This window comes from Balaenoptera acutorostrata, chromosome 2 (assembly GCF_949987535.1).
Source record: "Balaenoptera acutorostrata chromosome 2, mBalAcu1.1, whole genome shotgun sequence".
Classification (NCBI taxonomy): domain Eukaryota; kingdom Metazoa; phylum Chordata; class Mammalia; order Artiodactyla; family Balaenopteridae; genus Balaenoptera; species Balaenoptera acutorostrata.
Window position 1 is genome coordinate 38,897,206 of NC_080065.1, and position 24,886 is coordinate 38,922,091.

The 24,886-nt window shown below is 37.0% G+C and overlaps 2 protein-coding genes across 4 annotated transcripts in view; one reads left to right on the top strand and one right to left on the bottom strand.

The window, feature by feature from the left end:
* Window positions 1-14,005, top strand: part of CCDC152 (coiled-coil domain containing 152) — a 27,800-nt gene extending 13,795 nt beyond the window's left edge. For all 3 annotated transcript variants that reach the window (XM_057541281.1, XM_057541280.1, XM_028162167.2), the window contains exons 5-9: window positions 3,650-3,714; window positions 6,554-6,656; window positions 11,272-11,399; window positions 13,180-13,263; window positions 13,856-14,005. In XM_057541281.1, coding sequence (XP_057397264.1) covers window positions 3,650-3,714; window positions 6,554-6,656; window positions 11,272-11,399; window positions 13,180-13,263; window positions 13,856-14,005 — 530 coding nt within the window. The remainder of the gene's footprint in view (window positions 1-3,649; window positions 3,715-6,553; window positions 6,657-11,271; window positions 11,400-13,179; window positions 13,264-13,855) is intronic.
* Window positions 14,006-14,121: 116 nt separating this feature from the next.
* Window positions 14,122-24,232, bottom strand: SELENOP (selenoprotein P). The gene is made up of 5 exons (XM_007195534.2): window positions 24,105-24,232; window positions 20,831-21,046; window positions 19,877-20,089; window positions 18,143-18,260; window positions 14,122-15,568 (listed from the first exon to the last, which is right to left on the bottom strand). The coding sequence occupies exons 2-5, from the start codon at window positions 21,031-21,033 to the stop codon at window positions 14,981-14,983; spliced, it is 1,122 nt and encodes a 373-aa protein (XP_007195596.3). The 5' UTR covers window positions 21,034-21,046; window positions 24,105-24,232; the 3' UTR covers window positions 14,122-14,980.
* Between the last annotated feature and the right edge of the window lie 654 nt (window positions 24,233-24,886).

Genomic DNA, 24,886 nt, shown 5'->3' on the forward strand with positions numbered 1-24,886 from the left:
AGATTGGGAAGGAAGAAATAAAACATTTTTCAAAAATGACATCATTATCTACATGGAAAATCTAAAATATTCAACAAAAAAAACTTCTAGAACTAAGTGATTATAGCAAGGTTGTGCTATACAAGATTAATATACAAAAGTCAATGGGGCTTCCCTGGTGGCGCAGTGGTTGGGAGTCTGCCTGCCAGTGCAGGGGACGCGGGTTCGGGCCCTGGTCTGGGAGGATCCCGCATGCCGCGGAGCGGCTGGGCCCGTGGGCCACAATTGCTGGGCCTGCGCGTCTGGAGCCTGTGCTCTGCAACAGGGAGAGGCCGCGGTGGTGAGAGGCCCGCGCACCGCGATGAAGGGTGGCCCCCGCTTGCCGCAATTGGGGAAAGCCCTCGCACAGAAGCGAGGACCCAACACAGCCATAAATAAATAAATTTTAAAAAAAATAAAAGGACAAAACCCGTTTAAAAAAAAAAAAAAAGTCAATTGTTTTCCTATATACTAGCAATGAACAAGTGGAATTTGAAATTTAAAACACAATACTTGGGGCTTCCCTGGTGGTGCAGTGGTTAAGAATCCGCCTGCCAGCGCAGGGGACATGGGTTTGAGCCCTGGTCTGGAAAGATCCCACATACCGCGGAGCAACTAAGCCCGTGCACCGCAACTACTGAGCCTGCGCTCTAGAGGCTCTGAGCCACAACTACTGAAGCCTGCACGCCTAGAGCCCATGCTCTGCAACAAGAGAAGCCACTGCAATGAGAAGCCCACGCACCACAACGAAGAGCAACCCCCACTCGCCGCAACTAGAGAAAGCCCGCGCACAGCAACGAAGACCCAACACAGCCAAAAATAAATAAATAAAACAAATAAATTTTTTTTTAATTAAAAAATAAAACTAAAAAAATAAAACACAATACTACTTACATTAGCACCTCCCAAAATGAAATACTTAGGTATAAATCTAACAAAATATGTATAAGATATATATAAGAAAAACTACAAAACTTTGATACAGTAAGTCAAAGAAGAACTAAATAAATAAAGAGATAGTCCATGTTCATGGATAGGAAGATTCAATATTGTCAAGATGTCAGTTCTTTTCAACTTGTTCTACAGATTCAAAGTGATCCCAATCAATATCCCAGCAAGTTACTTTGTGAATATGACAAACAGAGTATGAATAATACAGAACTTGGAATTATTGTTATCCAGGTCTAATGTCTCATTCAGCCCTGTCACTGATCCCAGTTGGGCACTGAACTCAAGTCCTGACCTCTATCTCACACTGATTTCCAGTTCCAGTCCTGGCTCCAATCCTACTTCTGGCCTAATTTTAGCTCTGAACACCTTTAATGTCTGGCTCAGGTAGAGATCCTGGCTCTATTTTGAACTCTCACCATGCACTATACCAGGGTTGGCTCTTTCCTGATCTAAGTATATCTGATTTTCCTAAAAACACCTAGAGGTTTACAAGAGTGAATACAGAAAACTGTGAAGCACCACTCCTTCTCCATCATCCTTCATCAAGAGAAACATTTTGGTTATATACCAAAAATGTCAATTATGATAGGTGTGAAACAGTAGGACAAATTAAAGATGCACAACTACATTTTAATTAATTTCATTTTTCTTATTTAAGTTCTACATGGAAAGGCATTATATAAATACAACTGTGGTTCTTAATAATGTTGCTGAAAGATAAAACCTCCCTTTCTTTCTAGCTTAGGATATCACTCATCTCTTTTGACAGTAGTTTTGTTTCCCTCACCCATTCTGCAATACAAACTATACTAATCCTCAAATACAGATCAATCCAACCATACACTGTTTTACTTGCATTGCTACAGCTACTGAAGGCTATTGGTGAAAAATCATACACTGCAGACTCCTTTTAATTTTTGAGTCCCAGTATCACTTATACCCTTAATTTATCTTGGCTTTTTAAATTTTCATCCTTTAAGCCCCCAACTTTAAATGTTTCTTTCTCTTTCAACCTACTTTACTTTCTATATCACAGAAAAAATGAAAGCTGTCAGGTATAAACTAGCTTATTTCCTGTCATCTACCACCCCTTCTTCCCACTGCACTTCCTCCAATGTATTCATACACAGGCATATCCTTCCTTCCTTCCTCATTAGCTTAGAAAAAAGAAAATCCTTCTTCTTATCCAAAGTTTATTTCTCCGCATGGGTTTAACTCTCATCTCTCTTCACCTCTCTCTTCTGGGATGTTGCATCTTCAGTTGTCTCTTCTTTTCTCTCTTTCATTTCCCTCTTTCTATTGGCCATTCTTCTCAGCACTTAAACAACTCAGATCTCTCCCATCTTTTCAACAAACAAGACAAAGTTTTCTTGACTTTGAGTTTATTCCCTCCAATTACCCTCACTCTTTCCTTTTACAATCGAATCTCACGGGAATAGTCTGCACTCACTATCTCCATTTCCTTACCTCCACCTAGTCTTCAACTTAGAACAATTGAACATCTCCCAAAGTTTTCAGATTCAAAGTTCTTTCATTTTATCTTTTTACTGCATTTACCGCCATTGATTATAACCCCCTTAAACTCTCTTTTCTTAGTAACACCCTCACCTGCGTCTCTGGACACTTCTTAGTCTTCTTTATAGGATAGTCTTACTTTGGCCACCTCTAAATGTTTCTCAGCCTACGAGAAATATTCTCCTGGATACCTCAAGCATTTCAAATTTGGCGTGGTAAAGATCTATATTCATCACTTCACTCCTAAAAATCTTCCCCTTTTAATTTTTCCCAAACCAATGAACAGTTTTCAACCACTCAAATCAGAAACCTAGAAGGCAAACGTTCCCTTTTCTCTTTTGCCTCTGCTATCCAATCAGTCACTAAGTCTCCTGTTAATTCTATCATCTAAATAGTTATCTTTATTTTCCTTTTGTCTCCTACTGCCAGTGACCTAATTTAGGCTTCTGTTATTTCTTACTTGATTTATTGTTACTGATATCCATTCCTCTGGGGTCAGCCCCCACCCCCCATTCATCCTCTACACTGCCGGATAATCTTTTTAACATGTAACTAATCATTTCACTTCATTGTTCAAAATTCTTTGATGATTCTGTAACCTACAAAATAAAATTCAAAGTTATTCATATAGAATATGTCTACCTCCTATTAGGCTACATCTCCAACCTATTTAACACATTCTCCTTAAAATTTACACGCCAACAATACTGTATTTGAATTGTAATTTTCCCAAACGTGCTATATTCACTCAAGCCCAAAGTCTTCTGTGCAGTTTTCTGTATCTGGAACGCATTCCTCCAACTTATCATTTAAGTCTCAGCTCAAGTGGTTCCTCTTCTACAAATCCTTTCCTGACTTCAAGCTGACCTAAGCTTTTCTTCCACAGCTCCCCACCATATTTCAGACACACTGCCATTACAGAGCAATTATCATAGCATATCATAACTATTTACACATCTGTCTCACCACTAGGCTGTAAGTTCTTTGAGGAGCAATAATTTTTTTGTTTCAACATTCCCAATGTCATACACAGAGCCTGGTGTGTAGTTGATGTTGTATGCATGTGTTGAATACATACATGAATGGAAACTTGAAAGTTAAACATATTCCCATATTAATTTAAAAGTTTTATATATTAGGATATTCTTTGATGTTTTTTACACAGGTGAAAATGAACAACTAAAAAGAAATGCTGATCTTATGAAAGAAAAGTTTAAAACTCATGAACAGGTGAGTTTGTGTGTCTTCATATTCAATCAGATCCCTGTGGAGCACTGTCTTCCCAAATTAGAAAAAAATAAAGTAGTTTTTTTCATTAATAAAGACAGCCAAAAGTTTTAGAGTAAATATATATGGAAGTGCCAGAATTTTTAATAAATAAATTTTTTTTAGAAAATACAAGTTTTGAGGACCCTTGGCTTTTTACAGACTATAATGCACTAACATATCACTTGCATTACTTTTTCTTTCTAACAAAAAAGGATGAAATAATTTTGCCATGTATTTTAAAATTATGTTAATAGACTTTTTACTGTAGAATATACTCAATTAGTACTTTAAAACTTTTTTATAATAAAGTGAATGAGTCATCAATATTTATGATTTGAGTGATTTATTGCAATTTTATTGTACCATCTAAATGAAGAGAGCATTTTATGTGGATCACCAATTAATTTTCTCCCAAGGGCCAACATACCCTCTGCTACGTTTTCTTCTCTCCTATAAGAACAGTGCCATGATGGCAATTATAGAACATAAAACACAGTACCTAGAACATAAAAGGTCCTCAGTAAATGTAAGTTCCCACCCCTCTGCCCTTTGGGAAGTTTATTATGCTAATTTTTTCTCATCTCCTAAGAGCCAATATGTCAAACTCTGGCAGACCTAAGATTTCCAAAACTCAACTTGGATCTGTATCCAGCTTAGAACTTCAACTTGAAGGATCATCTCTATTTCAATCTGGTTCTTCACTTGAGGAGCCTTTGAAGAAATACAGGCTAATTCTGTAACCCTTCCAGGGCTTCTGGGTAATACTCAGGAGTAATGAATGGCATCTGACTGTGCTCTTGGAAAATTTAGCTTCTCATCACCAATTTTTAAATAATTTAAATATCTCTGGATTATATCCCATCCTTTATTTTTCCTTTCCTCTGTTTCCTTTATTTTTCCATCATTTTCATATCTTGCCTCTAGAGTTCAACAATAAATATGAAGTCAGGGTGTAACTGGGACAGAGCGAAAGGGGGAAAATTTTTGCCTCTTTTTTCTTCTAAAATGTCAAGTCATAGAATACTGCTTTATCTAGAATACTACGAATTTTCAGAGGGATGGGAATTACAGAGAAAATGCCGTGATCCAAGATTCTGAACTTATTAATCGCTGTCCAAAGCAAACTAAAGATTACCTCAATCCAATGAAAATTCTCTAGTACAAAACCTCCAGGCACATCCAAAACATATGGAGAACCACTCCCTAGAAACAAACTTAGGAGTTACTTAACGGCCATATTTATGGAATATGTTAAGAATTATTAAGTTTTATAAGAACAAAAATATAACCAGAAGCTGTCCCTTGGAATTTAAAGTTCCCAGAAAGCAAATGAAAAGAAGGCAACCAAGAATAACTTGTTGGAACTTTGTCCTCTTAAAAAGAGGAAAGGATTGGACTCCTTGGGGCTGGCACAGGCTAAACTAGGGGAGAAGAACCTAATGAGATACAGCCTGGCCCCAGCCCAGACATTTAGGATAGCCTTATGCCTCGAGGCTGCAGTGAAAATCCTGGGTCTTACCAAATTAATGGCAACATTTCAGGTGGCAAAGTCAATGGGGAAAAGATACATAGATTTGTCTCTTGTGGTTTCCCAGGGCAGCAACTGCTTAATGCAACCATCTGAGTCAGGAGTAGTTTATGAAAGGCACTGTATAGTTGCCCACCTAGAAATCTAGATACAAACATAGGAAAAATAGCAGTTCATGAGATTCACCCCTTTAGTCACCTGCCCAGCTTTAATCAAAGGCAATGGTTGGATATGTTCAGCCATTCCTGCAAGTTGCCTGGCAAAAAAAAGTAGTCCAAGTAGGACTCCTGACTATATCCCCTTGAATTTTTGATAATCTAGAGGAGCTATGCACTGGGTCTAGGCTAAGAACCTCTGACTTAATTCTTATTTGCACTCTCATTCATTCAAAATATATATATCAAGGAATATACACTAGGAGTTAGGAATACAACAGTGAGTAAAAACAAAGTCCCTGCTTTTACGGTGTTTAGAGATTTTTCTGGGCCTCTTGCCTTGATCATTGTCTCTTTCTTACTATCCCACCTCACTTTTATTCTTCCTGCTTTCCTTTTCTCCTGCCTGTGAGTGGTTTCTTTATGTAGAAACATACCTCTGGAAAAATTGTAAATTTTATCTTTGGAGGATTTCTCTCTCAACACCTCTCTCAATACCACTCTCCGTATTAGCATAGTAAATCACTTCTATGCTTCAACAACCTAAGAAACTAACCTCAGGAGGCTGTTGCGCACTTCTAAAACCCCAAATTCATCCTTCTTTAGCCTCCCCATAAAACTAACCCTTACTATAGGTAGTGCTTAACCTCCTTCTGGGAATTAGGAATGTTTATATAATTTTCAGAAACAGAAATTCAGCCCACATTCAAAGGGATTCATCCTACATTAGGGTAAGCTCGCAGGCTATCAAACAGTGCCTAAAGTTGGCTTTAAAATAGAGCTTTGGCGCTTTTTTCACATATTTTAATGCTGTCACGGCATTTATTCATACAATTAAACAAAATATTTTGAGCATCTATGATATGCTCTGAATATAGTGATGAGAATTCAGAGGCAAAGATAAAAAATCATTGTCTCTAGATGGTCTCTATCTACTTGGACCAGAAATTGGTCCTTCTCAAAGCTGAGCATTCAAACAATGAACAATATCTTTCCCCTCTAGATATGATTATATACCAAAAATTAATATAAACTTTGAAAATTTCATCTTTCTAATTAATCAAAAGTTGTCTACACATACTCAAATTGAAGGATGAATGTATATTTTAATCTTTAGGAACATAAGAATAGTATTGCCAAACTTATGAGTGAAATGAAAATCAAAGAGGAGGGACATAAGACAGAAATAACAAAACTTTATCAAGATATGCAGAAAAAAGGTAAGTTTTTTATTTTTAATTTACTGAATTCTAAGATACCATAAAACAATTTACACAGATATATAAACTTTTTTCAGTAATTGCCAGTATTCTGAATAAACATTGCCTTGACACATTTGAATTTAGTTTTTGTTCCTTTCTATATATTTATGTGATATAAATTATAGCATTTAGGGGCTTCCCTGGTGGCGCAGTGGTTGAGAATCTGCCTGCCAATGCAGGGGACACGGGTTCGAGCCCTGGTCTGGGAAGATCCCACATGCCACGGAGCAACTAGGCCCGTGAGCCGCAACTACTGAGCCTGCGCTTCTGGAGCCCGTGCTCCGCAACAAGAGAGGCCGCGACTGTGAGAGGCACGCGCACCGCGATGAAGAGTGGCCCCTGCTCGCCGCAACTAGAGAAAGCCCTCGCACAGAAATGAAGACCCAACACAGCCAAAATTAATTAATTAATTAATTAATTAATTAATTTTAAAAAAAATGTGAAAGTGTTCTGTAAGCCATACCAGTGACATCATTTAAAAAAAAAATTATAGCATTTAGAAATTGGACTCGTGGAGTTTGCACTTAACATTATTTAATGTGAAATAGTTAATATCATTGTAAAATTAATATAAAATGTATAGTTAACTTTGATATTTATATACTCAGCATATTGAATATAATTTCACTAATGAAATATTCTTCCTTCAGCAAAGTCTCATGAACTTATGTTGAGAGTTAACTGGTTTCATAAAGGTATTAAAAACTTTCTTAATGAGCCTAGATGCACACCATATGCAAAAATTAACTTGAAATGGATAAGTCTGAATGTAAACCTACATCTATAAGACGAGTAGAAGAAAGCATAGAAGGTAATCTTTGTGACCCTGAGTTAGCCACAATTTCTTAGAAAGAAACAAAAAGTACAAAAAATAAAGGAAAAAAGTTCTAAATTGAACTTCCTCGAAACTATTAACTTCTGTCCTTCAATGCTGTTAAGAAAATGAAAAGACAGGCCACAGACAGGGAGATAATACTTACAAATGCATAGCTGATAAAGGACTTATGTCCAAAATCTATGAAGAACTCTTATAACTCAATAATAAGAAGTCAAACAACCCAGTAAGGAAATGGGCAAAATATTTGGACACTTCCCCAGAGAAATACGGATGAAAAGTAAGCACATGAAAACACGTTCAACATAATTGGTTAGTAGGGAAATGCAAATTAAAACCACAATGAGATACCACATTGCACCTTTTAGAACTGCTAAAATCTTTTTTAAAACTATCAATACCAAGAGTTGGTGAGGATGTGGAGCTATTGGAACCCTCTACATTACTAGTGGGACTACAAAATTATACAGTCACTTTAGAAAAGAGTTTTGCAGTTTCTTTGGGTTCTCTGAGAAGCAGATGCCTAGACAGAATTAGACGTTCAAGAGGTTTGTTAAGGCAAACATTTGTGAGGGTAGATAGGGAGGGAACTGGGGGAGACGGGGTTAGCTGTGGGTTTATGATACACGTCTAACCTCTGTGAAGAAGAGAAGAAAGGAAGGTGTGTTGGGCAAGAGAAGTCTTAGACTGTGACACACTTACAAGAAAGTTTCAGCAAAGTTGGGCCAAATTTGGCCATCAACCAAGTTCTGCAACTCTCAGGAACAAGTCTGCCTTAGTGTCCCTGCCAAGTTCAGTCACTGGCTAGGAGCAGCTCTTGGGAATCATGACCTCAGCATAAACGTGGTCATGAAGACAATGAACCAATTATGTTCCCTGAAGTTGGAGATCTGAAAGATGCATTTTCATGGCCACAGCTGTCCCCTTCTTATACTACACATACCTACTTCTCCATAGGAGTTCAGGTAGCAGGTTCTCCGTGGTTCTTGTGGATGTTTCTTCCTCAGGAGAAACTTAGAAGAGGGATTGTTGAAATGTTCTTCCTCCTAGGGACCTAACCGTGTCTTTTCAGCCAGCAGGTTCTAGACCAAAAACGTGGTTCAGACTGGGGAACTGAGCAAAGGATCATAATTTTTAGCTGGGGCATGTACCCTCAGCCTCCTGGTCCTCCATTTGGATTCTTTTGTACTAGGTGTTAGGCAGCTTGGCTGCTCGTCCATTAACTAACTCTACAGCTCTCGAAAATCAAGCCCCTTTGGCCGCTCTCTGACCTTCCTGCTCATTATGATAATTGTGGCCTCCTGGGTTTTGGCAGTTAAGCACCATCATCTGGCTTCTACAACTTGGTGGGGGAGGGGGGACACCATCCCCATAGATATTAATGAGCCCAACTGTATACCCACCTCTTCTGTCAGCCCTAGCTTGCAGATGAGAGTGACCATTGAACTTCTTGGTGGTGCTGGTTTTTCTCTTACCAGCACATTCCTTGTGGTCCTGGTTAATAGTGTGTCTTCTGGGCCCTCCTAAGGAACATAATCTTTTGCTGAGTTATCTTGCCTCACATAACATATCCACTCAAGCATGCCAACTTTCGAGAGCCTCCTTATGCCTTTCTCTACTGTCTGCCAGGGCATCTCAGGTATTCCCACTTCACTCAGCTTTGGCCAGTGCTTTCTCTAGAGGTCTAAGGCTACTCTAACAGAGTTTGTCCCATATCCTAGGTCCTTGCTAGGGTATTATGTCCCCTGTCCCTAAAGAGTATCTTCAAGTCAGTGAATTCTTGCTTACCTAGTCTTCTTCTATCCAGCACCCTCAAAGTCCATTCTCAAGGGTATTCACATGGCTCTTTCCAATACAACCTAGCTAATTCTTGCAGCTCTCTGGGGTATAATCACTTTCCCCCCTTATCAGTCCCAGCACTCCCCCAACCAGGTTATACTGCGCTTTAACCCTAGTTATTGGCCTAGCAGCCAAAAGAGGAGGGAGGGGCATCTTCTGAGAGGAGCATCTGCAACATCTTTCATCAGCTAGGTTAGTGCTAGTTCTTAATAGGAAAAAGTAGGTCTGCAATTTCTGAGCATTCAGCGGAGTTGTCAAAGCCAGCATCCTCACAGGTGTTTATCCAGATGTTCCTGTCCTATTTTTCAGGATCTTAGGTGTTCCCAACTAGGACCCTGATTTAGCATAGCAGACCTGTTTTGGCTGAACATTTCAACATCTCTGGAGTTCTGCAACTTTAATGATTAGATTTTCTGTTGCTCAGCTCTACCTGTTCTTCCACTAGAGTTGGTGAGAGCCTGTTTGTAAGCTACCAAGGAGTCCCTCTGGCTCTCACACCTATTCTTTTTGTTTTGTTTTGTTTGTTTTCCTTTTCTCTTTTTTTTTTTTTTTTGGAATTTTATTTTTTTTATACAGCAGGTTCTTATTAGTTACCTATTATATACATATTAGTGTATACATGTCAATCCCAACCTCCCAATTCATCACAGCACCACCATCCCCCACCCTCCACCCTTGGTGTCCATATGTTTGTTCTCTACATCTGTGTCTCTGTTTCTGCCTTGCAAACCCATTCATCTGTACCATTTCTCTAGATTCGATGGGCATTTAGGTTGCTTCCATGACCTGGCTATTGTAAATAGTGCTGCAATGAACACTGGGGTGCATGTATCTTTTTGAATTATGGTTTTCTCAGGGTATATACCCAGCAGTGGGATTGCTAGGTCATATGGTAGTTCTATTTTTAGTTTTTTGGGGAACCTCCATACTGTTCTCCATAGTGGCTGTATCAATTTACATTCCCACCAACAGTGCAAGAGGGTTCCCTTTTCTCCACACCCTCTCCAGCATTTATTGTTTGTAGATTTTCTGATGATGTTCATTCTAACCAGTGTGAGGTGATACCTCATTGTAGTTACGATTTGCGTTTCTCTAATGATTAGCCACACCTATTCTTTAAATCTTTAAATTCTTGTTAACAGCTGTCTCTCATTATCCCTCAGTAGGATGTCAATTTAATTTAGCAGTAACTCTCCAACTCTACTGTCTTCGTGGGCATCATTTCCCTCTATCTTTCAAATGCCTGAACTATTTATTACACCTGCAAGGCATTCACCTCCACCAGGACATTTCCCCCAGATTACTTCTGGTAAAATCTTCAGCAATCAGACCCCCGTTGTGTACTAGCAACCACCAGTACTCCATATACCACTAATCATGGCTTCCTCATTTCTTACAAAGCAGTAAGTGCCCCATCATACCTGTTTTCTTGTGCTAGCTCAGGTCCTCCAAAGAGCCGACACGATGGCAGTAGACAGTCAAAGAAATTTATTGGACAAAATGCTTATGAAGGGAAATGGTGAGGGAGCCAGAAAAAGCTGATGTAGTTCTAGAGTCATCCTGTAATTTGAGGCCTTCTATAACTAGGAACCCAGGATTTGTGTCCCTCTTTAACAATTAAATCCCCTATTTATTCTCTAGGCATTTAGAGAATATTATTCTCTAGATATTTAAGAGTACAAATTAGTTTATTCATTCAAAAGCATTCAATGGGCAACCTTTGCATCGCAAGCATTTTTCAGGGGCTTGTTAAAAGTATATAAAAGCTACCCTGCATGTAAACAGTTTCTAAAATACATGTTTTTATTAATAAATTCCACTTTCTTGTAGATTGTTTAAAATACAAAAAAAATTTTTAAGATTTTTGAAATGTTAAGATGAATTTATGTTTTTATGCAGTTGAATTAAGTGAAGAAAAGAATAAAGAACTGATAGAGAAAAAGGAGGTGGAAATTTCAGAGTTAAATGCAAAGTTAAGAACTCAAGAAAAGGAAAAACAACATGAAATAATCAAACTACAGCTAGAGGTAAGTGTTTAAGGCTCTGCTAAATTTGAGGATGCATCCCTTAGTCTAGGCCATACTTTGGTTATTTGTCATCAGAGTGAGATAAATTTCAGGATTAGAAACAACCCTGTGAGAGGGCTTCACACATGCTCATTCTTCATCCATCACATGCAATGCTTAAACCTTGTACAATACAACTGTTAGCTACACTGCCTTTCAGCACTTGGCCTCAAGGTGGGACTCTTCAGTCATTCAAAAGGTCCTGGTTTCCAGAGAGGGTATTTTCCTCTGACAGCAGACACAGATAACTCATATTACCTGCATTTTACAGCTGAGTCTATGCAGCCTTTTAGGACTACCATTCCAGCTGTGGGGAGAGTGCTTCTAATCCTTAACATTACTCTCTCCTCAGCAGAAATTGTGGAACCCTGGTGAACTAACTGGAAATTTCTTTTTCTTTATTTAAAATAAAAAGAGACTAATTTGTTCCTAATAAATATGTAGAAATATAGAGGCAGACAAACCAGATTTTTTTAAAGGGACTTTAAATAGGGCATCTCAAAGGCTGAGGTTCCGGTTCTTGGGTCAAAAGCCTTCTCAGTTGGTTGCTTAATCAGGTGTCAGAATCTCAAAGACATTGATATTTTGACAATATATTTGCCGTTTACATTTTTGTCTAGATCCTTCTAATCTCCCTTTCCATCATTCTTCCCTCAGCTTGACTCCCACTTTACCTTACGTTGTTAGAATTCACCTACTTAGTTAAGATAACCTAGTTTTCATGTTCTTTAAAGTTTGGTATCCTGAGGTGCTTGGTGAGATACAGTGCTGAAGATTCTATAATTATTGAGCAAAAGGGGACTGATGTTGACTTTCGAGGCTCTTTGCTGCTGTTCCTGCCTTCTGGTCAAGTGTACCCACAAACCACAGTGAGGGATGGATGGCCAACTGAGATACAGTAGACTGTGTTTCAAGATTGGCTATCAACTTCTAATCCACTGATTGGGAATGTGCATTTTGTTTGCCATCCTGGCCCTGTCACTGGTCTAGCCCAAGTTTGTTGTTTGATATACAGAACTCTTTGCTATTTATCTTCATTATAACTATCCATTTCTTTCCCCAAACCAGAACACAATCTCACAGAGTTTATTCTTAGTTCACAGTGAGGCTACACTGAAGTCAACCTGAAGGAAAAATTGTAATGGAAGATTTTGCAAAAAGTATGACTGTAACAATGGCCCATGAGAATGTTTTTAACCCAATTCACTTTAATGCCAAACCAGCAAGAGTTCAAACTAAATCAATAAAATCATATCCAAATTCTACTATTTAGCCTCAAAGTTTCTGCAGAAGGGTATATGTTTTTCTCCCATGACTGTTGATTATACTACATATTCTTTACAAAGTACACTCATAGTAACATGAAAATATTTTTATCTATCTTTAAGTTAACTAGATTCTCAACCCTAATTTACTAGATTCTTAATCCTCCATGATAGAATCAACTGATGTCTTGAGAAAAAAATGATGCTGACCCCACCCCAGAATTTCTAAGGTAGTGTCCAGGTATTTGGTTCTTTAAAAAATCTCCCCAGGTAATTTTAAAATGCAGCCAGGGTTATTCTTGTTTGGGTATTCCTTGTTCTTTCTTAAAGACTTTTCTATCTTCTGTTATACAGTGAATACACTTGAATTGCAGATATGTCTAAGGATACAATGGATTATACTTATATTTATAGAAACAGTTGTTTCTAATCGTTTAACTAGAATGTTCTCAACTTTCTTTTTAAACTTGATTCAGTTTGATGCCAAACTAGCAAGAGTTCAAACTAAGTCAAAATCATATCCAGATTCTACAGTTTTGCCACACAGTATCTACAGAAGGGTATGTGAGTTTTTCTTCCACAGCTGTTGCTTAAAAAAAATTAATTCTCTTAGTGTGTTTCCATAAAGGTTATATTTACTAACAACATACTTAACAGTTTTCCTTAAAATATATCACACAATCAGAAAGATATTAGATTTTTAATAATCTTTATAAGTCTCTTTCAATTTAAATTAGTAAATCTTAGTAGTAAATTAAAACATTAGAGAAGTCCTCTGACTCTTTGGACCATCTAAGGAATTCCATAATGTACTTTGAACTAAGGCTGACTTACTATCTGAAGTTATTTAGGTACTCAGCAGATTTCTTCTTGTTCAACTCCTTTATTTATGGTTTATAATTTCAAGCTATATAGGGAGAAGGGAACAAACTAAAACAAATGGTGCTAATGTGTGTTTTTGTATCCTTGTACCAGTTTTACCCCATTAAATCCCACAAAAGCAAAATTATAGACCTTTCAAAATATGGTATCTTTTTTAATACCTACTTCTACTTAAACCAGAAGCATAGTTTTTGCTGTTGTTCTGTTGTTCCTTGTACTTAATCTTATTATTTATGAACTGCAATAACAAAATCTTTCTGCTCTATTTAGAAGCTTCAGCATCTTCAAGAAGAAAAAAACAAGGAGATTGCAATTCTTCGTGATACCATTCACGATTTAGAGCAACGCCTCTCTGTTAGCAAAGATTCTCAATTTAAACTTGCTGGCAAAGATTATCACTTTAAGCGTAGACGGTTTTGAGTATGGAAGTAAATTCATTAGTTGCTATTTAATTTCTTTAAAAGCAATTGAAAATTCACTTCTGTTGTCGATATAACATACTACCTAAGTAATTACAATGAAAACAAAAAGACAGCTTTAAACTTCATTGAGTTTATTTAAACAAATGCACACTTTTGCCAATCGTGTTCTGCATTCTTGCTTAATAGTATTAACCATAAAAAAGTTCAGGTTTATAGGACTTAGTTTACCTATTGAACCATCATTGACTATGGAAATACTTTCTAAGCAATCAAGAGATAGACAACATTCTTTTATCGTTTCCCATCTATCTTTCAAGACTGGCAATCTTAAATTTTAAAGAGTACGATACAATGCCAGATAAAGAAAGCAAGATATAAAGACTTAATTCATATGTGATAGTAAAAATCAAGATATGAGTCTTGGATGTAAAAAAAAAGTATAAATGGATATCTAAAATGTAATCATAGCAAAATATTCATGTATGAGTATTTCTGGATCTGAAAAGACAGAAATCACTTCTTTCTTTAAAGGTTTAATTTGTTAAAAAACGTAAGATTAAAAAGACAAAGATAATATTGTTTGAGAAATAAGTAAAGAAAAAAACGGAAAACATGTCTTTGTCGTTCTTCCTCCATTCTAAGCTGCCGACTATCCAACAGAAACCCCTAGGTCATAGTTTATGTTTCTGTTCTCATTAATGCAAGTAGAATGCTGGAGAAAGAAAAAGAAAAACATATTAACCAAATGCTGCAACCACCTTTCAGTTGCCCTGTAATAAAAATATGGTTGGGGTCAAAATTTTTTGACTTAAATTTTAAAATGTGGAAGCCAATTTCTCCATGTTTACACAAATCCAATTCCTACTTTTGGATCACTATTAATTAGGTAGCTTATAAAAATGCTGGAAATGTAATTGTCTAGACTGACTTAGGCAGTATATCCGATTTTAAATATTTAATTTGAAGGTCATGTTCACATTTCTGCCTTCTTTTCTCAGCTTCATTTGGTGCTGGCTTCTGTAGGGTTGAGCTGCTGACTTGCCTGGCAGGCAGCTGGAGGCAAACGTCACTGTCAAGATTCAGTGACGTGCTCCTCTGCCAGAAGGCCCTGTCAGCTACATAAAGAGGGGAGGTTTTCTTTACACTGTCAGGTGACTGCAGACCCGGTTTTTTCAAATATCAGATGTCGGCAGTGTCAGCATCAGCTACTCAGAGCTGATTCTGAATCTTTGGGAAATTTTCAGAGTAACTGATTTATGCATCCCCTTCGTCAGAGCTTCTTTTGCGGAAGAGAAAGTTGTAATGTATCTCAGTTCTCTGAGTGCCCCTGTCTTTGGTGACCCCGGTGCCTATGGTGGCGATGAAGACCTGCAGGAGGGGGATGCTCCGGGTTATCTGGTGCTTCTGGTTTTGGATGCTCTGAAAGATGACCGTCCTCAAGATGGGGATGGGGATGGGGATGGGGATGGGGATGGGGATGGGGCTGAGGCTGGGGAGCCTCGGTTGTTTTTTCCTCAGTAGCCAAAGATACATTTTTACAGAAGCCTTCATCTTCCAGTGTCTGGAATAAATTTATAAATCACTTATCAACAAATTTATAGATTTAGCAGGAATGCGTGAAAAAATGATTTGTAAAGGTAACATATATGAAATTCAAACTGGTTAATTAGGATTGAACTGGCTTTGTTTTTCCAGCATCATATTAATGAGAAAAAAAATTGATGTCAGTCTCAATGCCTAGACTTTTTATTAAACTTTGGTTCCCATCCATACCTAATTATAAACTGCTTCTTGTGCAAAGTTTGCATTTAACCAAAGAATCCTCAAGCATTTTGCAAACGAATCAACATTAAGGTTTTGAAAATAGATAAAAAAGGATGTAATACAATTAAAGTTTTAACAATTCACCTAAGCTTCTATACTAGTTAAATACAGCAGAATTCCAATTTTCTTTTTCTTATCAAGAGCATTTCCTAAATTTTTAAGAATTCTGAGGAAGCATTTGAGAGATACATAAGGCTTAAAAAGAAAGCCAGACCACTATATTTATATCTGCAGAAGCAAAACTTAATAGGCTGGTTAGAAGAACTTAGGATTGATTGCAGTAAAGTCAAATAAATATCAAATCCTAAAATCAGTTCACCTATATGGAACACCTGTGTCAACAAGGCATCAAATCTAATATTATATTCTGAAACAAACTAATTCCTCTTTGATAATTCAAAAATGCCAATAAAATAAACTTTGCTCAAAATCAATAGATTTTTATACCTCGGCTTTTGCCAGGAAATGTTTTGAACTTCATCAAAGCTTTGTTAATGTGTTTCTACTGTACTGCTGTCTGCTGAAAGTAGCAAATCACTGCCCATTTTTGATTGAGCATAATATTCCACTCTGCATGAATCTAGTTCTTTAATTTGCTGAAAGTCTTTCTTCATTGTTTTCTGTGCCCACAAATCATAGGGTCAAAGCTTATAGATATGGCAATGTAATATTAAACCTCAAACTAAAATTATTTGTAAATAAATTTACAAAATCGACTTTAGCGACCAAACACTCACTAAGTGATATGATTTGGTATTTTGAAGGTTTTGAAAAGTTATAAATTCCACTGGATTTTAGCATACAACTAATAAATGGTACATTTTTTGGTTGTTTCTGAATTACTTTTGAGAACTTAATAGTGTTTAATTAAAAACATAAACAATTAGATATATGTATTGGTTCCAAAAAACCAATTACTATATTTCATTGATTCTACAATGTATATTTTTCACATTTTAATATCTTTAAAATTGGAATGCATCCTACTATTGATAGTGTTATAGTATTGTATCCTACTCTAACTGACAGCAGTTTTTAATAACACATAAATAATGTGTCATATAATTGGCGGCATCTAGGATGCAATGAAATAGAAAAACTCCAATTTGATTTGACATATCAGATAATACGATATATTATTTCCATTTACAGATGTTTGTAAACTTTACACATGTTATGAGAATTGTTTCTGCCTTTGTTTCAATATACCTAGGTATATTTACAACTATTAGGCATTTGTGAAAATGCAAAATACTGAAAAAAAGTCCCAAAATATGAGGAATCAATATTGCTGACATTCATTAAGCACTTAGTATAAGTTAGACATTGAGTTAATACTTCGTTTGCATTACTTCAGTCTCCTCATCTGTAAAAGCAGTAAAATAACCCTCACGGTATTATTATGAAGATTAAAATGTGAAAAATGACATAACTAGAGTAATTAAACTGTTGAGCTTCTTAACAACTTAAGTGATTCATTAAAATTTGAATGGCTTTCTTTAGAGTTGGGAAAAATATAAAGGAAGCAGAGCTTCCTTTATTTTAGAAATAAAAATTCAAAATTGTTTTTAAACCTGAGTTCGAATTTTTGCCCACTTGCTCTGTCAAGGAAACACTGTTTGGAATTATTTTCCTTCTCAATTTGAGAGGAAAAGAAGTTTAGTTAATATAAGTTAAAATCAATTCCTTGAGTATCTTTTTTATAAACCACTTGTAAATATAGTGTCTCTCATGACAAGGAATAAATATTCTCATGGTTGTTAAGAAAGAAATATCAGTAATGAGTAAAAAAGTTATTCCATTGTGAAATAAATGCAGTAATTCCAAGTGCACTGTGTAAGGGCTTCACAGAAAAGCTGACAGTTTTACATTCTTGGTAAATTAAGTAGTTATCTGGGCCCCAATTCCACTTCAGGTAATGCCATGGATAATCTTTGCTATCACTATGCTCTTATATGAGCACATTCAGAATATTGCAATAATGTATTTTATGTTGGCTCTATTCTTTAAGCACTTATATTCATGCGATATCATTCGGTGTTAATTGAAATACGTAATCTACGTTGATTTTTTGTTTTCTAAACTTCTTCTAGATAAAAGCAGCAATATGGATCTTGAAAAGACGTTTTAAAGTATATGTTACATAAAAGGAAGCATATGTAATTATATTAATAAAAATTACTGTTGTAGTTTATTTTTAGTATACCAACAGAAACATTGACTAGCTAATTAGTCATGAAACACTAACTTATTTAAATAGTTCTTAAAAGATTTCCTCTTTTCTCCAAGTAAAAATAATGGAGAAAAATACCTTGAGAGAGCAGTTTCCACATTTACTTTCACAGTAAACAGTCTTAATGGCGTCTTCTACATGTGAGGAAGTTAGGAAGGAATAAGGCAAACCAAGATGATATACAAGGCGGCCACATCTGAAAAAAATAACAAAGTCATTACAATATTTTCTGTATCATGATCCTACTCATGCACCATCTGGGATAGGTATTGTAGGTTCAGTGGTCTTATAACTAAGACCCTTTCATAACTTCAGTAAATTTCCTTGAATGGGGTCTCAAACGACCTCCCTGGCACTGCATACCAGGTCAGGTCATGACAAGACTATAGTGAGTCTGATTTTGAAATGTGAAATAGATATGTCACAACAAATAATGTCAAAACTATGCAGTCTAGTTATTGTGACTTGGCCAAATACAATTTTGTAATTGACTTGTAAATTCTATCAATGCTCAAACCACTGACATCATAAATTGGGCTCTGCAAATCACACGATCCTTTCATAACTGCTAAAGCAGCACAAATTCCACACAATAAGAAATCACAGCATAACAAAAAGATCCTCAAGTCTTGGCCAGTAGCCCACTGATTTAAAAAAATATCTGATGCAACAAAAATTTCAGTACAGTGAAAGAAATGGAACACTTGACATTTTCAGAAATAGTGGAGATGAAATGTCCTTCTTACCCTTATTTTACCCTGTATATACAATTTTATATGACTATCAAAGGGTTACACTTTGCAACAGAATAAGAAGTTTGCAAGCCTAAAAGAATGACATGTAATATTAAAAATATTTAGAGTAAGACCAAGTAGGTCTTAGGCCTTGGCAGAGTCTGGCTTACCATTTCTGAAGAGCCAAAAAAAAAAAACCAGCACCAACTAGAAATGTTGGTGATGTCAAATTTATTTATTTATTTATGTATTTTTTGGCTGTATTGGGTCTTTGTTGCTGAGCATGGGCTTTCTCTAGTTGCGGCCAGTGGGAGCTACTCATCCTTGTGGTGCTCAGGCTTCTCATTGCGGTGGCTTCTCTTGTTGCAGAGCACAGGCCCTAGGCACGCAGGCTCAGTAGTTGTGGCTCGTGGGATCTAGAGCGCAGGCTCAGTAGTTGTGGCGCACAGGCTTAGTTGCTCCACGGCATGTGGGATCTTCCCGGACCAGGGCTCGAACCCATGTCCCCTGCATTGGCAGGCAGATTCTTAACCACTGCACCACCAAGGAAGTCCCAGTGATATCAAATAATGTATGCCTTGAGCTTCCTTGAAAATACAAACGTTTTACTCATTCATGGAATCAAAAGCAGATTCATGCCGATTATACCTAAATAATTAACATATTTTATAGTTCAGAAATGCAGGCATGTAAACTTAAAATTTAGTAATTAGATTAGAGATAAGCAAGTGGCCTGCAAAGTATGGTTATTCATCTGCAAAATTTTTAAGTTAGAATTGTATGTGAGGTACAAATTGATCCTTCTTTTTATTTAATCAGAATGCTAATTTACAGGGGAAAAAAAGTATAGTCAATTTTCTTTATTTCCCTACTGGAGTGGTGAATTCCCTTGTGTGAAAAGAAGTCATTTCAAAAATACTAAAACCAAACATTTGAATGGGCTCACTTTGAAATTGAGTATTTGGCAATAAAAGCAGATGTGTTATTTTAAATTACTTATTAAATTAAATACAAAGCAGGTATCTTTTAATTTGGGGGGTGGGTATGTATGCATATGTGTATACATGTGTGTACACACCTGTCATATATGAGGAAGTCATCTTTCGTTCCATTTAATAGAGTCCAGACATCTGTTTGGTTTTCTTCTTGTTGGTAAACAGGAATATGCTCTGAAACCTTATTTTTAAGATGCACATATTTTAATCGAGAAGAGATTCCTTGATGATTAACAACAACATAAGAGATGTTCGAATATCCTTCTTTCTCCAGTTTTACTCGCAGGTCTTCCAATCTAAAATATTTGGAAAAAATACAAAAAAAGGAATAATTTCATTTAATTTTATTTTAGTGACTTCTCCCTTTTTCCTCACTCTATTTTCCTAAATGAAACTCTTTTGTTATTTTTTACTTAACTCATACCTCTTTTTTGCATTGTTTTAAAAGACTAAAACTTTTGTTTTTCTAATTATTTACTGAGCACTTATGCTCAGTTAAAACCATATGCCAAGCGCTTGCACAAACATCAGCTCGTTTAGTCCTCAAATTAATCCTATGAAGTGTATATTTTTAATCCATCTCGCAGTTACAGAGAATTGTACCCAATAAATATTTGGCAAATAACCCAACAAATATATATTTATAGATTTGTTAAATGACTCAAGACCTTGGGTGGCAAGTCTAGTGTTCATTCTACTCTAGCAAAGCTCTTGTCTCTGCTTCCTATATTGAAACAACTAATCCATTTCCAACAGTACAATTTAGAACATTTTCATTACACAAGTAATACATATTTAGTAGGGTACTATAAAATACAGGTACACAAAAAGAAGAAAAAGCTTCCATAGCCCCAGGAAAACAACTGTAAACACCCTCCCAGTCTTCTTTCCTCTAACATGTTCTAGGCAAACTTGTATAGTTTTTCAAAAATGCAATTTAATAAAAATATCTTTTCTGTTTTTATTTTATTTTATGTATGTATGTATTTAATAGCTATCCCCTTAAGAAATGCTAGACCACAGAAAGACTACCTTACCTAGATGCCTGCAGTATGCACAGGTATCAGCTGGCTTGAAGAAGAGCAACCACCGTCACTGAACCATAGGAGTTCAGCATGGGGTCTTGATCCTTTATGCTCCAGGCTGGAGGTTGCTTACAAAAGGAGCTTTGCCCCTGGCTCTCTGTTCCTCCCGTGGGGAGGAGACAAAGAGCCAGGGCCAGCCCCAGGCCTCTCCACATTGCTGGGGCTGTCCTGTAAAAGAGAAAACCTTTCTGTCATCTTCACAGTCATAACAAGGAATTTCTATAAACCCAGCAGGTACAATTCTACTTTGTACAAATATCTAGCCAGTGGATTCTGTCTCCATGTTGTTGGACTCATTACATTGGGCCTCTTAGCCCCAAATCTCCCTGTAAAGGGGAAAAGATCAGCCAGAGTCAGGGAAGCTGTCAAAGTACCTCTTAACTATCTGGCTTAGCAAGATACTTTAGTAAGCATGCAATGGAGATCTGCCTGAACAGGCAGCCAAGTACTTCTCTAGTAGAAGATATATGTCTAGGAGAAAATACATGTCTAGGGAAATTTTGAGAATGTGGCCTCTACAACCAAGTAACATTCTGCGAACATGATTTGATTTTTATTTGAGACACACCAAGTTCTGCCTGCTTCTCTCTAACCTCTACCAATCTAAGAAAGGAAAGGGTAAGTAGGGGATTCTGCACAGAAATGAAAAGACAGCATGGAAAGAGAACCCAGGAAGAAAGAAGGTGGCAGCGAGGGCAGTCTACCAACGTGAAGAGATTCAGATGTTACTGCCTGCCAAAATGTTGCTATCACATCCAAGACAAACACCAACCAATGAAAAAACACCAGACCAGGAATAAATACTACAAATCACTGGCCCCTGTACCATTTAAGATTCACTGAAATCTACACTCGATTAGTCTACTTATTGGCTACCACTACGTTCAGGAAGTTCCTGTGACTAGATGGCACATTCTTGGGTAAAAAAGATGACCCCTCTGAGTAGGAAATACTCAGACAAGAAATGTACAAGTATTAAATACGTGACAAGAAATATTCCCGAAACAAGGGCTAGCGCTCTCTGCAGAGAGGTACAAATAAAACACATGATTTGTAGACAGGTGGTGGAAAAAAGAGCATATTCAGCAGAGATGAGCAGAGAAAGAAAAATCCACACATTTATGCAAACATGATTTAATTTTTATTTAAGACACACTAAGTGAATCAGGTAATCAAAGTAATCAGGCTCATTTTGATATAAGAGTCTGAGGGAGAGAGATCAGGACAAAATTCCAGAACTAGGAAGTTGGCACATTTTCAGGCACTGATCTGGGATTAAAAAAGTTAAAAGTACTTGGGCAGGGGAGAGGGTGGGCAGCTAACGATAAGTAACCTAGAGTGAGCCCAGGGTTAAGAGGGGAGTAGAAAGGCTAAAATCAGATTGATTTGGGCTCTAATGCACTGGTAGCTATAGATAGAACTTTTTAAAACCTGATTATCTTTCACATTATTTGATACCACAAAATTCCTAGCTATATAGAATATCTTGATAAGAGCCTAACTAAAGGAAGAAAAATAAAGGGGGGGAGGGTGTTAAGAGAGGATAAATTAAATAATTTTTTAAGGCCATCCCAACTATTCTAATATCTTTAAAATTCCAATATTTAAAAAAAGGAGAGGATATATCTGGACTAAATCTAGGGAATTTCTTTAGGATAGTACTTATACTAATGATACAATTATCCTTCTTATAGCTACCATTTATCGAGCATTTATACAACTATTTGCAGGTGGCACAAAACACTTTTTAAATATCATGTCAGTTAATCCTTACAACTATGTGACCATTATCTCCTTTTGCAGTTGAGAAAACTATGGCTAAGTGACAGTTTAGGCATCTTGCCCAAGTCCACACAGGTACTAAGTCACAGGGAAACTGGATTCAAACCGGTTCTACTAATTCCAACACATGACCTCTTAGCTACTGCAATATATTGACCGTTTTTAGCTGGGTCACCTTTAGTAACCATAGTAGCCAGGATCTGGGTTTTTTCAATGCCCTAAGATGACAAAGAAAACATCAAAATTATTCGAGCTATTTTGTTTCTTACTAGAATGGCTAGATTTCCCTACTTTCTAGAACATAAATTCAGTAGTTATAGACCCCAGCATAAACTCAGCGCTTGGCGCCCTCACTTTGCATACTGTTCCAACTGGCTGAAGAGTGAATACAAATGAAAAGGTTATCTCACCCATTGCTCTCATTTAATTTTTTGATGAAAAAATAACAGAAGCCATTGGCAGAGTGGATTACAGAGTTCACACTTGCAGATTTTCCTGTTACTATAATCAATAGGCTGTTCAACTTTGTTTCCTTAAAATCACTTTTTACATAATAAACTTTTGATTAATTACAGCTGTCGGACAACTATATAAAATAATGTAGATAAATAACAAAACTAGATTTACTGGAAGCTGATGCAAAAACAGTTAAAATGTAGTTATGAATTTCACTAATCTCACCACTTGCAATCACAAAACCTAGATTCATTGGCCACATACAGACCTACATTTGCTTAAAATTTCCCATCAAAAGGCAAAACATGCAGAAACTTTTTCCACCCTCTTCCCCTGACCTTCAGACCCGCATCTGAGGGTCCCCCCTCATTCTCCTGAAAGCACCCATCACCACGTAAACTGCAAAGCATTGTGTTTAATCATGGTGTTTAATCGCAGACCACCCGATTCTGACATGGGTTTTAACTCTTTCAAGGATGATCATTTCCGCACAGTGGACCAAACCTGCTCTTCCTTCTTTTCTTTTTTTTTTTAACCTTGAAACTGCTCACAATATCCCTGGCCATTTCTACAGCACTGTAGAAAGGCCATATCTCAGTCTCTGCTCTTCAAACCCACAGGCTGTTTTGCCCTTAGAGCTCTCACTCTGCATTTCGGTAGGAAATATTTAAGCTTGAACATATAATATTGCTATATAACATCACAACTTTTTGCAGAGGAATAGAATTCAATTTCTCCAGCCTCCTCTGCCCCCATGTTCATCCTCAGCTGTGCAGAAAGCAGGGCAAAAATCAGCAAGAATTGTTAGTGTCCCCACTGCACCCGGCGTTTAGACTCTTTTGTTCTTTCTTTTGTATTACTTTTCTTTACCCATCTCTTTTCTTCAAATCTATTCTAAGGACAGAAACATTTTATCAAGACTCAAAAATCAAATCGTTTACCAAACTGTCAAGGAACCAAGTTTGGAAAACACGAAGTTTCTACTTACACAACCCCTTCCAACTAGCTTGCTTCCTTTCTCTTGCTCAGCCGGGGCAGCTCCACAAAGCCACAGCCAGAAACTCAGATATTTATAGTCCTTGCTGTCTACCTCACCCCTCAGCTATAGTCCAAAGTTCAGTGCCCACTCAGGCTGTGACCTGGCTAGCAGAGACAACCTCTGACTGATTATTACAACCAACTTTAAAAAAGTAGCAAGTGCTGGCATGCACAAAATGGGGGCGGGGGGAGTTTTTGCAATTACTGATTTATTCCCTATCCTTTTTAGTCACCCCAGTAGCTAGGATTTAATGGTACAGTCGGGGGCGGGAGGAAGGGCTAAGGGTAAAGAAGGCCTCTAAGTTATGCTCTTTTCCAAACTATAATAGGGAAAAACATTTGCTGAGCCAGCGAGGTAAGCTGTCGTTTTAAACAAAGAAAAAAATTTATTTTTCTTTTACTTTGTTTGTAGTGGTCAGGTGCTAGCCTAACCCAAATTGTGTGAACTTTGTTAGAAAAGTCACCTGGTGTTTCAAATCTTTCCCATCCCCTGCTGTTACAGACCTGCTTAGATTATTTTGCAGTGGTTAAAACTTGAATCTCTGTGGGATCTCACAGGACTTCTGCTCTTTTCTTTTTCATTTAAGGAAAGGAATAAGGAAAGAGACCTCCTATCTGAGAGAAGCCAGGCCTCATTTTTCTCATCACAGAAGTCCCACTCTCTGGAAGACGTAGGTATCCCACAGAAGCTTTTAACAATCTATTGTAAATTCTTTACAAATTTAAGTACCA